At 48.3% G+C, this 13,122-nt stretch overlaps 1 protein-coding gene across 2 annotated transcripts in view; it reads left to right on the forward strand.

Annotated features, from left to right (window-relative positions):
- Positions 1–12,816, forward strand: part of PPP1R3F (protein phosphatase 1 regulatory subunit 3F) — a 15,351-nt gene extending 2,535 nt beyond the window's left edge. Inside the window, exons 2-4 of one of the 2 annotated variants that reach the window (XM_032619767.1) lie at positions 7,992–8,047; positions 8,266–8,348; positions 11,051–12,816. In XM_032619767.1, the coding sequence (XP_032475658.1) occupies positions 7,992–8,047; positions 8,266–8,348; positions 11,051–12,346 (1,435 nt within the window). In that variant the 3' untranslated portion in view covers positions 12,347–12,816. The remainder of the gene's footprint in view (positions 1–7,991; positions 8,048–8,265; positions 8,349–11,050) is intronic. The other variant, XM_032619768.1, reaches the window with a different exon arrangement.
- Positions 12,817–13,122: the final 306 nt, after the last annotated feature.

Consider the following 13,122-nt stretch of genomic DNA (forward strand, 5'->3'; position numbering starts at 1 on the left):
ACTCATTTAACCACACTGTGCCTCAGTACCCTCATCTGTAAAGCAGAGAGAATTATTGCAGCTACTTCACAGGAGATGAGTAAGAGCACTCAGAACCAAGCCTGGCTCTTAGTAGTGCCGTATAGGTGTCAGTATTAATGCTTAGGGAATCACAGATAGTTCCTTGGATTCCCCTCCCAAACTCTGCTCTGTCCATCACCAGCTGTGTAGCTTTGCCTCAGTTTCTTCATCTGTGAGCCTCCGTTTTCTCATCTGCTAAAGGGGAATGACAGTCAATTTGTGTGCTTGGATTGGACACAGCAAGCATGGGCAAGGTAACTGAAGCATGGTGTTAGCTTTGAAAGATTAACAGTGGCCAACATTTACTGATCTCTGTGTTGAGAGCTTCAAGTTTGTTCTCTCCTGAGTCCCACTGTGCATGCTGTGTGGTGTAGGTGCTATGGTTATGCCCATTTAATAGAGGGGGAAACTGAGGTAGCTCAGAGAAGTGAGCCAGATTGTTCAAGTACACTCAGCGAGTGAGTGATAGGACCAGGGACAAGACGGTAGGGACATTTTTAAAAAACTACTGTTCCTCTTGAAGGCCTGATAGGATTCAGGGCAAATTCTGCATTTCGCTCCAGGTGTTCCCATGTTCCTAGCATGTCTTGCTTTCCTTCTAGCTTTTTTTTTTTCCTTTATTGATCTTAAGTGTGAAGCTCAATAGATTTTTACATATGTATGCCCTTGTGAAACCATCACCCAGATCAAGATATCCAGCCATTCCAGTGCCCCTCGCCTTAATTTCTGTCACTTTTCCCGAGTCGTCATTCCAGCTGGCTGTCGTGGGAGCCTTGTCTGTAAGACGTGTCAGTTTGGGTAACAGAGTTTGGTCATTTTAGAGTGTGAAAGGAAGGGAACAGAGAAATCAAAAGCTTGCAGGGCCAAGGTGGGTGGGAGGGTGTTTTTCTTTTAACATACATGGGTGGTTTTAAGGAGAAATTGAAGCAGCCCGTTCAGACAATTGTTTTGGTATCTGGCCCCAGGTCTGTGGTTCCTAACATGACTTATGATATTATTTTAAGTGGGCAGATGGCTTTTCGATAGCTTCTTTATCTTGATCTCAGCTCTTGCAAAGGGGAGGTCGGTGCTCATTGCAAGATCAGCGATAAGATTTTCTTTGTAGGTCGGTGGCTTTCTTGGCGAGTACATTTCAACTTATTATTGTTTTAAAACCTGCGTGCTGCCGGTGACTTGGAGTGCTGTTGGAGAACAGCCGCTGCCTGCGACCCAGCCCTTCTGGGAGGTGGTAGAGGATCTTAGGGGATAACCTCAGCCTGCGGGAGCCCTGCTGTAGAGGGCTTCCCATTCAGGAAGTGTTGCCTGCAGGTCCACTGTGCACCAGCACAGCCACGTCACGTGGGGACACGGGAGAAGCCTGTGCTAGCCCTCAGGATACAGCTCAGAAACTGAAATGGCTGCATTCCTCGAGTTGCTGGCCCAGGCTTTTGATAACCCTTAGGCTTAGAGCTGATCCATCAACAAGCATTTATTGAGGGCCTACCATGTGCTGGGCACAGTGCTAGGTTCAAACAGGGCCAAAGATGCAGACTGGCGCTAAGATGTCAAAGGGCCGGTGGTGGAACGGGGTGGGAGGGGCAGGGATGGAGGGTTTGTTGTACAAGACCTGGCAGAGACCCTGCAGAGTATTTGCGTTTACAGTCTCATCTAATCCTTTCAACATTCCCTGTGAGATAGATGGTTTCGATCCCTCTTTTCTGGATGAGCAAACTGAGGCTCCCAGAGTCCAAAATCCCAGGGCTGGTGTGGGGAGGAGAGCCCTCCAGGTCTGCCTTGGCTTAACACCCTTGGGAGGTGTCCTATTCCTTTTAAAAATAAAGACCAAGAAAGTTGCAGCATGGCTTTTGAGCACCCCATGACCTCTCCCCCAGTCTGGCCTCCAGGGCATCTAGTCTCACTTCATGCCATCCTCTGCCTTCTGAGCTTCTGTCACTGTGGTCTTTCCAAGGTGCTTTCCCCCTTCCTGCCTCAGGGCCTTTGTCCATGCTGTTTCCCTCATCAGGAATGTTGGTCCGGTTCCCACTGCAGTCTCATTTTGATCCTTCAGTTTTAAGAGTGCTTCCTCCTGGAAGCCTGTCCATCCCAACCACCTCAGGCCTGGGTCTTTTTATAGCAACTGACCAACCAAGCAGGCAAGCCCTGTTAGAGAATGTCATAGAGCAGAGGAGATGAGCATTGCCACAAATCCAGGGTCATTTTCCACCCTGCCTGGCAGTCCTACTGTTTTATTCTGATCCACTCTTGTCTCGTCCCTGAGGTGACTCTTTCAAATGTTCTTTACCTTCAGACTTCCTGCTTCAAAAGAACAAGTAGAAGCTATAAGAATGGAACTCCCCACAACTTGTAGCCCCCAAGCCTGCAAACTGATTTCCCTCCTTTGTGTTACAGGGGAGGAGGGGGGTCCTTTTCTTCCCTCAGGCCAGTCTCCCCATTTGTGCTCTGGGTTCCAGTTTTCTGCCACTTGCTCCAGAACCTGACATAATCAGTTACCCTTTTCTCTCCTGGCAGCTTTTCACTGCCCCTCCTCGCTTGAGCCTGTCTATTGGCCTTTATACATGCCAGTGTCTCTGCTGTCTTAGAAATCTGTGCTTTGACCCCACCTCTGTCCCGACTGCTCCTGGCCAGCACCCAATCACCCTTCTCCCCTTCACTGTCGACCCCCCTCTAAAGAGTTGCCTACACTTGTCTTCTCCACTCACTTCTGCCCCTGCATCTGCCAGATTCCATAGGTGGCTTTTTGGTGTTCTTGAAGTGGTTGAGCACTCCTATTTAAAACACTTTCTTCCCTTGCCTTGGGACCATCCTCTGCTGCTTTTCCTCTGAACTCTCTGGTTCTTCTCTTTCTCCCTACTCTTTCCTTCAGCCTCATACATACAAACTCAGTATCTCTACTTGGCCGATGTCCCAAAGATGCCTCAAACTCCCCTTGTTCGAGATTGACTCCATCACCTCCATAGAGTCCTCAGCAGCCCCTCGCTCCCTGACCCCTCCATTGCTCATTTTCCTTCTAAGCATCTTAAGCCCTCCCTGACCCTGTAGTCTGGGCCAAGGCCCCTTGTTCTAGGGCATTCTTTCCTTTTCTGAAGGCCCTGACCTCAGTTTGTAGTTAGACCTTCATTAGGGGATTATCGGATGACCCTCTCTGCCCTGCTAGACTGTAAGCTCCGTGAGGGGTAGGGACATGGTCTGCTTTTGTTCACCACTGTATTCCCACAGGGCCTGCCACGGTGCCTGGCACTTAACGGGTGCTCAATAAATGTTTGTTGAAAGAATGAGTGTGAGTATCTTTTTTTGATGTCTTCCTGCACGCTAAATTGTAAGCTTCCTAGTCGGGTTTGCTCACCATTGTGTCTCCAGAGTCTGGCCCTGGGCTGATGCACAGTAAGCCCTCAATAATTTTTAGGTGTACCTGTAGCTGAGTGGATGGGGACCCAACTTGCTATCTGAGTTGGCAGTTGGGAAATCAGAACAATCAAAGTCGAAACAGGATGGGCCAGGGGTCATCTCAGTTGTCTGGAGTGAGGATTTTAGTGTGAAAGTGATCCTCTTTTCCACGGAAAATTGATAGGGCATCATGGTCGAGGGATGTGGGCCTGAGGCCACGTGTTATGAAAGCAGCACAGCCAGAATCTGAGCTGGGTGCTCCTGCTCTGGTGCCCCAGTTCTCAACTGCTGTGCCGGGCTGGGTGATGTGTCTTACCAGCTGGGCAATGCTGGGCAAGTTGCTTTCCTCTTCAGAGCCTCAGTTTCTCTCAGTGGGAATTTGGAGTGGAGTACTGTTTGTTAAGCACTTTAAAGGCGACTTTCAAATATTTCCTCAATCTGCCTAACAGCTCTCTGAGGTAAGTATTACTATTATACCCTCTTCACAGATGAGGAAACGGAGGCACAGAGAGGTTAAGTAACTTGCTCCAGGTCACACAGCTGGTAGGTGGCAGAGCTGGGGTTATTCAAAACTACATGTCATGACCCTTTATTAAGATGTGAAATAAATTTACTGGATTCCAACAAACATTAAAAAAAATAGCATAGAAAATAATGAGTGCATCACAACACGTAGTAAAGGTAAGCGTTATCTCATTCAAAGAACAACTGGTTTTCAGAGAGATGTATATATGGGTGTGTGCTGGGTTATGATGTAAAACGTATTTCTTACCGTGGGTCACGGCCAAATGAATGAAGTCATTGCTGTAGCAGAAGCTCATAGCACAACAAACTGCTCAGCTTCCTCCCTCTGCCCTGCTGGATTGTCCATAAGTCCCAGAACTGACACTGACACAGACTAGCTGGGGAAGACAGAGAAGTACCCCACATAACTTGGTGGCTTTCACAGCCTCCTTCAAACCCTGTTGTTTTTAGAAAGCAGATGGCTCAGGGTAACTGGGATTCCAAGTATCTCGGGCAGATTTCCGAAGCCACCTGTCCCCTCGGAGAGTCAGCGTTATCTTCAGGCTGACTGCATGGGAGCTGGGGTCTGCTGAGTTTCCCTTTGGGTTTCAGTGCATGACCCACTTTGGGCTGGCCAGGTTCTTTGAAAACACGAGTGTTGGGGGTGCTCTCAGAGGACTTGGGTGGTGGTGGCAGTGATGTGACTGCTCTGAAAGTCTGCTTTGCTCTTCTCCACAGAGGTTGTCAGCCTTCACTTGCTCACTCACTCTCTGTGGCGATTGACTTCTTTGTTCTGTCTTGGCTGGCCTAGGCTGGGGCCCACAGCACCTCTTTCTGAAATCTCACACCCTGGTCTCCCTGGGTGCCTTCTGAGGTCAGGCCATTGAGTCTCCTGATGGCAGGAAGACTTTTCACACCCAGGAGACAGGCATGCAGGCCTGACACAGCCCATCCTGGACTACACTGTCTTGACTAGTTCTCACGAGAGCACCCAGAGGATGAGTGTCCAAGATGCCCCCTGGTCTGTGCTCCGGTTCGTGACTGCCCACTGCCCTTGAGGCAATACCACGTGGCGTGTGTGGGGTTGGTGCCAAAAGAGCAAGTTTCCTTCTCGAAAATTAGCAAGCATACGGGAGGTACAGTTTTGTTCTTAATCTCCCTCCCCATTTTTCTAAGAACCCCTCTTCTCTGTTACTGATTAGTGAGTCAGTATACATTTGTACTCCATTTCTTTCACTATCCTCCTTTTGATTAAAGTCATAGCTGCCTCCAAATATTTACTGTGAAAGACAGTTCAAGGATATTTAGTGTTTTTTTTTTTTTTAAGCCCACAGTTTCACACACTGTCTTCAAAATGGAACCCTCTTTGGATGTTATCAGTGTGGTGTGTAGTTAGTAGTTAGTAGGTGTAGATACTGTTCCTTGAGCCTCAGTTTCTGCATTTGGGAACAGTTTCTGCAAAGGGAAGGGTGTTGCTTTGAAGGAGAGATGTGAGGGTTTTCAAATGACTTGGTGTATCAATGAAAAGGGCCCACGGTGGAGGAGGTGAACAATAGATGCTGTGCCTCCTGCTTTCATCTCTCTGACTTTGGAAGTAGGGAGAGTGACCTGTGTACTTCTGCTGACTTCGTGGATTTGGGGATTGGCTGAATTACTTGACGTGATTTTTGGATGTTCCCCCTCTTCTCGCCCTCCCCGGCTTTGGAAGAGATGTTCTGGGGGCTGAAGGATTTGTTTTGTATTTGTTTTTCTTCTCTCTCTTTTTCCTTCAAATGGACCATGAAGTTCTTTTCCTGCTGGTTGGCTGCATCCTGAGTTCCCCTCTCTTCTCTCTCATGTACATCTAGGACTCTGGAGTGGCTTTTAGAAGCCTGGTTATCATGCACCTGCACTGGGCCAGATGGCAGGGGAAGGCTTGCCTAGCCCTGCCCTGGGAGGAGGGCTGCCTCTCTGTTTGTTTGCGGGTCTTGAGGATGCTTGCTTTAGAAGACCCTAGGAAGATGACATTTTCTCTAATGAAGGACTACACTAGCAAAAGAAGTCAGCAGAAATTGTGTTGGGCCACAAATCCAAAGACCTGGATTTTTGACCTACTAAGGGGAGTGGTGCAGAGCCAAGCCAATTTGCTCCGAATCCCCCTTTCTCATCCGTGAAGTGCAGGAATTGATGGCTGGGCTCCTGGAGTCACCTACTTCATGCCCTGTAGTCTTCTGACTCAAATACCTCTGGTGTGATGTGTGAGCCCTAGTCTGTGGAGAAAACCAGATGGTCCCTTCCAGATCTTCCAGACTCTAGATCCATGTACATGGTTCAAGCTTCCTCCCCAAGGGTGCTAATAAAAACCAGTTCTTGCAGCTATTTCTGTGTCTGGTGGTCTCCTAGCCACATGTCCCCTGAAGGCAGGGAAACTGGGAATGAGAGTGTGGGCAAAAGGCAGATCAAAAGCAAAGCTTGAATGAAGGTGGAGGGAGGGATCTTGTCCATTATTGCTGCCTCTTTCTATCTGCCCTGGAAAGGATTGGAGATGAGGCTGTGGTAAGACCCCAGCTTCCCTCATCCAAGAAGGAGCAGTTTGTTGGTTGAGAGCACAGACTTAGGAGCTGAATGACCTGGGTTTCGATCTTTGCTGCATGACCTTGAGCCATTTACTTGGCTTCTGTTTCACCATCTGTAAGATGAGGATAATAAAACTGCCTACTTCAAAAGAGTAAAAGTACCTATCTCATAGGGTTCTCATGAGAATTAAATGAATATATGTGAAGCTATGCTACGAAGTACCATAGTAAGCACTATATTCAGGTCAGCTAGTGATATTCTGTTTCTGTAGGTAATTGTGAAGGTAACTGATTATGTGTTTTCAAAAAAGTTGCAACCACTTACCGAAATGTCAACATCATCCTGTTACTTCTGAGGAAGAAAGAAGGTTTGAGTTATTACCTCAGCTCTTTTCAGGTCTCCGCATGTGTTTTAGTTAATGGTTCCCTCATTTGCCTTAATTTGTAAGCAGTTGATACTCATTGGTGAGAATGAGAACAGCGATTTCTCCATGATCCTCATGCCCTCACCCCTGGCAGGGATTGACTGAAATACCCTTGGTTTCCACCACTCAGACCTTGGGGTCTGACTTGCCTGGCAAATGAGGAAAAAGACCAACAAATATCTATGCTTGATTCAGCCCCTGCTCTGTGCCAGGCCCTGGTGTCTGGCTTGATGTCATTTCCCTCGACTGCCCTGTGTTTGCTGTACACATGCTGGCTCCCCTGTGCTCCGTTTTAAGGTGAGGAGGGTGAGGTTCAGGGAGGTTAAGTGCCCTGCCAGGCTGATATGTCGATGGGTGGAGGGTTGGCGGAGGGACCTAGGCCTCTGTGATCTCGGGTTACTGCCTTTTCCGCTGACCTCCTTCCCATTCTCCAGTTGCTTCCTTCCTTCCCTTTGCTGTTTCCTGTGCCCCACAGTCCTTGCTTGCCCTTTCTTGGAAAAGATGGTTTCCTCCACAGCCAGAAGTATACTCTAAAGAAATGATCCAAAATGTTCACTAAGCTATGCCCAATGATGTCTGCCAAAGTCTGCTTTGTGGGAGCAAGATGAAGGAAACAACCTAGCTGCCTAGTAGGAAGGGAATGGCTACGTACATTAAGGTCAGCCCATGTGATAGGGGTAGTAAGCAGCCATTTCAAAGGTTTACAAAAGTATGTAATGCTGCTTCTTACTGTTAAATGGACAAAGCCAGCTGCAAAATTATGCCCGCAGAATCTAAACGATTCACAGAATGTGTGGAATGAAATTTTCCAAAATGGTAACGATGGTTGCCTCTGGCTGATGTGTGACTTTTCTCCTGCTTCCTTACGCTTTCCTGTATTTCGTCAATTTTCTACAGTGAGTGTGTAGGACTTTATGACCAGAGGATAGAAAGAGGCAGCAGAAGAGAAAACAGCAGCTGTCAGGTGAGGGTGGGCCAGCAGAGAGGCTCAGAAGGTGCCGGTAGGTGGCAGAACCGGCCTTTCAGGGCATCAGATCCATGCATTCTCTCCTCCGCCCCACAGGCCTAACGAGGAGGAGCTGAGGATGAAGAGTGCAGACGATAATACCCCTGCTGTGGGTAAGCAATTGGCAGGCTGGGGACTTTTAGCTTATATTTAACATTTCTTTCTTCCTCCCCTTTTCTTTCTCCACAAATTAAGACGCACCTTCTGCCTTAGACTGTCACAGAAAGCTTCAGAGGCAAATCTGCCAGTTGGCTAGAAGAGTATATTTTCTTAACCAAACCAGGCTTGTTTATACCCTTGCCTGGCCCCAACGCTGTCCTCTTCTTTCCAGCAGAGCGTCCTGATGTCCAGGAGTCAGTGGGTCCCTTGGTGGCCCCCACGCCTCTCCGTCCGTGGCCCCAGATGACACTTCAGGTAAGCAGGCCTGGCAGCCTCTGGATGGACAGCCCGATGGGAGGCTGGGTGGTGGGGCTGACTTGCTCTGGGTCTCCCCTAGGTTGGGGGGTGGCCCCCCAAATCAGAACTTGGTGGCAGAAGGGTAGAATGCAGTTATTTGCCTGGGCTTATAGAAATGTCATTTGTTAGTTTAGCAAATATTTATTGAGTGCTTGCTCTGTGCCAAAGACTGTTAGGGACACTGGTAATACAGTAATGACCCAAACACTGTCTCTTCATGGGGCTCACTTACATTTTAGTGGAGTGAGACATAATAAAACAAAATAGCAGTTAAAATATATGGTATTTTAGATGATGATGAGTGCTAAGGAAAAAAGAAATAAAGGGATAAGGAGAGAGAGAGAGAGAGAGTGTATGTGTGTGTGGGGCGGGTGTTGGGGGAGGGAAGACGTTTGCAACTTCAGATTGGGTGGCCAGGGAAGGCCTTGGTGGTCAGTGAGATTTGAGAGAAGATCTGAAGAAAGTGGAATAGTGAGGCATGTGGATAACTAAGGTAAGGGAAGAACATCTCAGGCAAGTGCAAAGTCCTCAAGGCGGGGCCATGGCTAGTATGTGTGAGGAAGAGCAAGGAGGAGGCCTTGCAGCGGAGCAGTGAGTGAGGGGGAGCGGCAGGAGGTGAGGTGGGAGAAGTGGAGGCACAGATCACGTGGGGCCTCACGGGCCATGGAGAGGACTCTGGCTTTTACTCTGGACGATAGGGGAGCCGCAGGAGGGTCTTGAGCAGAGGAGGGCCATGATCTGACTTAGGATTTAACAGGCTTCCTCTGGCTGCTGTGAGGAAAATAGACTGCAGGGTTGAGGGTGGAAGCTGGGGGACCCTGAGGAGGAGGCCACTGCAGTGGTCCAGGTGAGCGATGCTGGTGCTGGCAGGGAGATAGAGAGATTCTAGAGATGTAAGTGTGTGTGTGTGTGTGTGTGTGTGTGTGTGTGTGTGTGTGTGTGTTAACTTTTTATTACAAAGATTTTCAAACATATAACAGTAAAGAAACTGGGAATTCCCTGGCAGTCCAGTGGTTAAGACTCCGTGCTTCCACTGTACAGGGCATGGGTTTGATCCCTGGTCGGGGAACTAAGATCCCACGTGCCATGCGAGTGGCCAAAAAAAATAATAATAAATAATAAAAGTAAAGAAACCAGTATAATGAATCCACATATACTCATCACCCAGCTTCAACAAATTTCAACACGTCCATTCCTACATTTTTCTATACCCCAGCCCCTCCTCTCACCTTCCCTATGGAATTATTTTGGAAAAAATCCAGACTTTATGTCATCCTTGAATACTTTGGTTTGTATTTCAGAAAATTAAGCACTCTTTAAAAAAACCCCACAATGCCACATTACCCCTCAGAAAATTAACAATAATTCCTTAGGATCATCAAATATTTGGTCAGTGTTCAAATTTCCTTGTCTCATAAGTATTTTAGGGTCCGAACAAGGTCAATACATTGTATTTGGTTGATGGGTGTTTTTAGATTTTTAAATCTGTCTCACTTTTCTTGCAATTTGTTTGTTGAAGAAGCCTTGTTTGTCCTATAGAGTTTCCCACAGTCTGGATTTGGCTGATTGCATCCACGTGGAAACACATTTCTACTCCATTTTTATTAATTTATTCTATTTAATTAATTTCATCTAGTATTAAATTTAATTACTATTACTTTTATTAAATATAACCTGTTATTATTAAATTAATTTAAATAGAATTGATTCTACTTAATTCTATTTCCATTTTATTTATTAGCTGGAATTCTTCTCTAAAGAAAAACTTTCTCACATCAACTATTTGGCTACCTTGAGCATATATGCCCTGAGGGTATATAGTTTGTATAGAAAAAGCTGGATAAATACTTAAAAACTTCCCTTTTATTTACCACTTTTCAGAAGAAATGAACTTCTCCAAAGGTGACCAATTAAGGGTTTTAAGTTTTGGGGTGGCATTAATAACTCATAAATTTTAAACATATTTGATGAGTTTCAACCCATTGCACCTATTTATTTATTTTGACACTTAAATTGAATTGTCTCTGGCCAGTGGGAGCTTATTTTCATTGGCTCTAGAGTTCTTTTGATACATCCCCAACATTCTTTGAGCACTTTCTCACATTCTTGTATGTCAATATGTCCCAGCCTCATCTTGTACTTTCCCTGCCCCGAACCTGGGAACAGTCATTTATTTCAGAAGCCCTGATTCCTTTCAGTGGAGAATGGTATTTAGAAACCAAGATCTGGGTGCTAGATGTGCTTGTTGCTACTAGATTGGTCATTGTTTCTAGGCCTTGTCAAAAGACAGGGCTAGGAAATAAATTTTGTTTAAAAGAGAAAATACATGAATTCATATGGATATTCTGGATATGTTTTGGAGGTCAACCAACAGTAGTTACTGGTAGTCATTCACCAGATATTGGTGCCCACTGAATTCCTCAGCTTTATGATCTACAGGAAGCCCCCTTTTATTCTACCTAATTTTGTTATTTTAATGTAGACATAGTCTTTGGAGTTAAGAAAATTATAGTTCTTTATGGAGTTTTCACTTGGAAACACCTGTGGGGCTGGATGTGCGCTGTCACCAATTCTCACTGTCTCTGCTTGTTCCATCCCTTCCTCTTCTTCATTCCCTTCCCTTTCTCTCCCCTCCCTCCCCCCTCCCCCTATGGCTCCAGGTTTCTGAAGTTACAGTGACTGGCAAACCCCCAGAGGAAGGTGATGTTCCCAGAAGAAGTCCACCTGTGGCTTTCACAGAGGTCCCACAGGCACCGGCCATCAGGATTCCCCTCTCTTCCTCCCTTTGTGGCCTGGGTGGCTCTCCCAGGGACCAGGCCTCGGGGCCCGATGCAAGTGAGGGGGCAGCTGGGCCGTTCCTGGAACCCAGCCAGCGACAGGTGGAGGCTACGTGGGAAGTATCCAGAGAGAATGGAAGGGGCCGAAAGGACCCCATAGTGGGAGCTATCATGGATGAGACCCCCGGGGGTCTGGAGGTCGTGAGTGGGTTGGAGGAGCTGCTTGGCGAGGACACCATTGACCAGGAGCTGGAGCAGCTCTACCTGTCTCACCTGAGCCGCCTGCGGGCTGCCGTGGCTGCTGGTGGGACAGGAGGTAGTGGGGAGGGCCCCACAGATGGGGGGGTATCTCCCAGCCATCCCCTGGGCATACTCACGGACCGCGACCTGATCTTGAAGTGGCCTGGCCCCGAGCGGGCCCTGAACAGTGCCCTGGCTGAGGAGATCACGCTGCACTATGCCAGGCTGGGGCGTGGTGTGGAGCTCATCAAGGACACCGAGGACCCTGATGAGGAGGGGGAGGGGGAAGAGGGGCTCCCCATCATACCCTCCAGCCCAGAAGGGGACACCCCCAAGGAATCGCCTCCGGAAATCCTCTCTGGGGCCCATCCTGTGGTAGCCACTATGGGAGATGTGTGGCTCCCGTGGGCAGAAGGCTCAGGATGTAACAGCCCTGTGGTTCTGAGTATGGAGGGTCAGTTCACTGGGGCTCCAGAGAAGGGGATGGGCAAGGACTCTGACTCTTTGCATGTGAATAGGGTGATAGCTGGGGTGACTGGGTCACCAGGGGGGACAGAAGTCCAGATGGAGTTTACCACTGAGTTGGCAGACAGATCGGTTTCTGTATTCGGCAAGGAGCCAGCTGCTCCAGTCCTGCAGGGGCAAGATCTCCCCCTCCTTGGTTCCTTGGGGGCTGAAGTCTGTCCTTCCAGCCTGGCCAGGCCCCATGTGAGCTCCCAGGATGAAGAGGGTTCAGGCCCAAGCCTTGAGCCCCCAAAGAGGTCTCCAACCCTAGCAGCCCCTGCAGAGAGTGTGTGTGTATTGCCTCCCCAGCTCTGGGGGCCCTTGACCCAGACTCTGGGGGTCCTGGCTGGGCTGGTGGTGGTCCCCGTGGCTCTGAACAGTGGTATGTCCCTCCTGGTGCTTGCGCTGTGCCTCTCTCTGGCCTGGTTCTCGTAGGAGCTGCTTGTGAGATCAGCAATAACAGGTTCCCCCTCTCTGGGGAGGGGTAGCCCCTCCCCCCAGAGGGTTCAGATGGGATGTGTGGCCTGTACAGCGAAGGGTCCTTTGCTTCTGAGAATGCTTGACTGGAGAGAGGCCTTCCTGTCCCTTAGCTCTCCAGTCAGCATGGGGCTCCCTGCGGTGATACCAGTGGAGAGAAACAGCATGGGTGGATGGTGTGAGTGAGAACTTTCAGAATGGAACTGGGCATGTCCTCCCTTCCCATCCCGCCCCCCCCCAAGCCTGTATTTATTTTTGTATAATTCTCTGGATGAGGGAGAGTGGTCATGAGCTGGTCTTGGGGCACAATTACCCAGAGATATATTTATTAACAGCCAACCTGTGCAACCTGCTGGAGCTTTATTTTTAATTTAATTTATATAGAGTACCTATTATTATATGCCACAATACAGCTCTATGAGAAACGATGTGTCGTCTTGTGCAGTGTTCTCCTGTTTGGGTCTGAATGTGCAGGGTGGTCACGTTCTGTGGGAGGACCACGGTGGGGAGTGGGTAGGGGTGGGTGGGATGTGGTCATTGCCTGCTGCTGCTGCTTCAATATGTCCTTGAGGATCTGTGTCACCTCATCTTATGGTACTAATCCATGTGGTCTGGTGGTCTTTGGGGGGCAGGTCCTTTGGTCTTTTTCACATTCTGCCAGGGAGGGAGGAAGAATGGTGGCCACATGAGTGTTTGGTGTCACATACATGACCGCATGACATGTGGTCAGCTGT

Source organism: Phocoena sinus, chromosome X (assembly GCF_008692025.1).
Source record: "Phocoena sinus isolate mPhoSin1 chromosome X, mPhoSin1.pri, whole genome shotgun sequence".
Lineage (NCBI taxonomy): Eukaryota > Metazoa > Chordata > Mammalia > Artiodactyla > Phocoenidae > Phocoena > Phocoena sinus.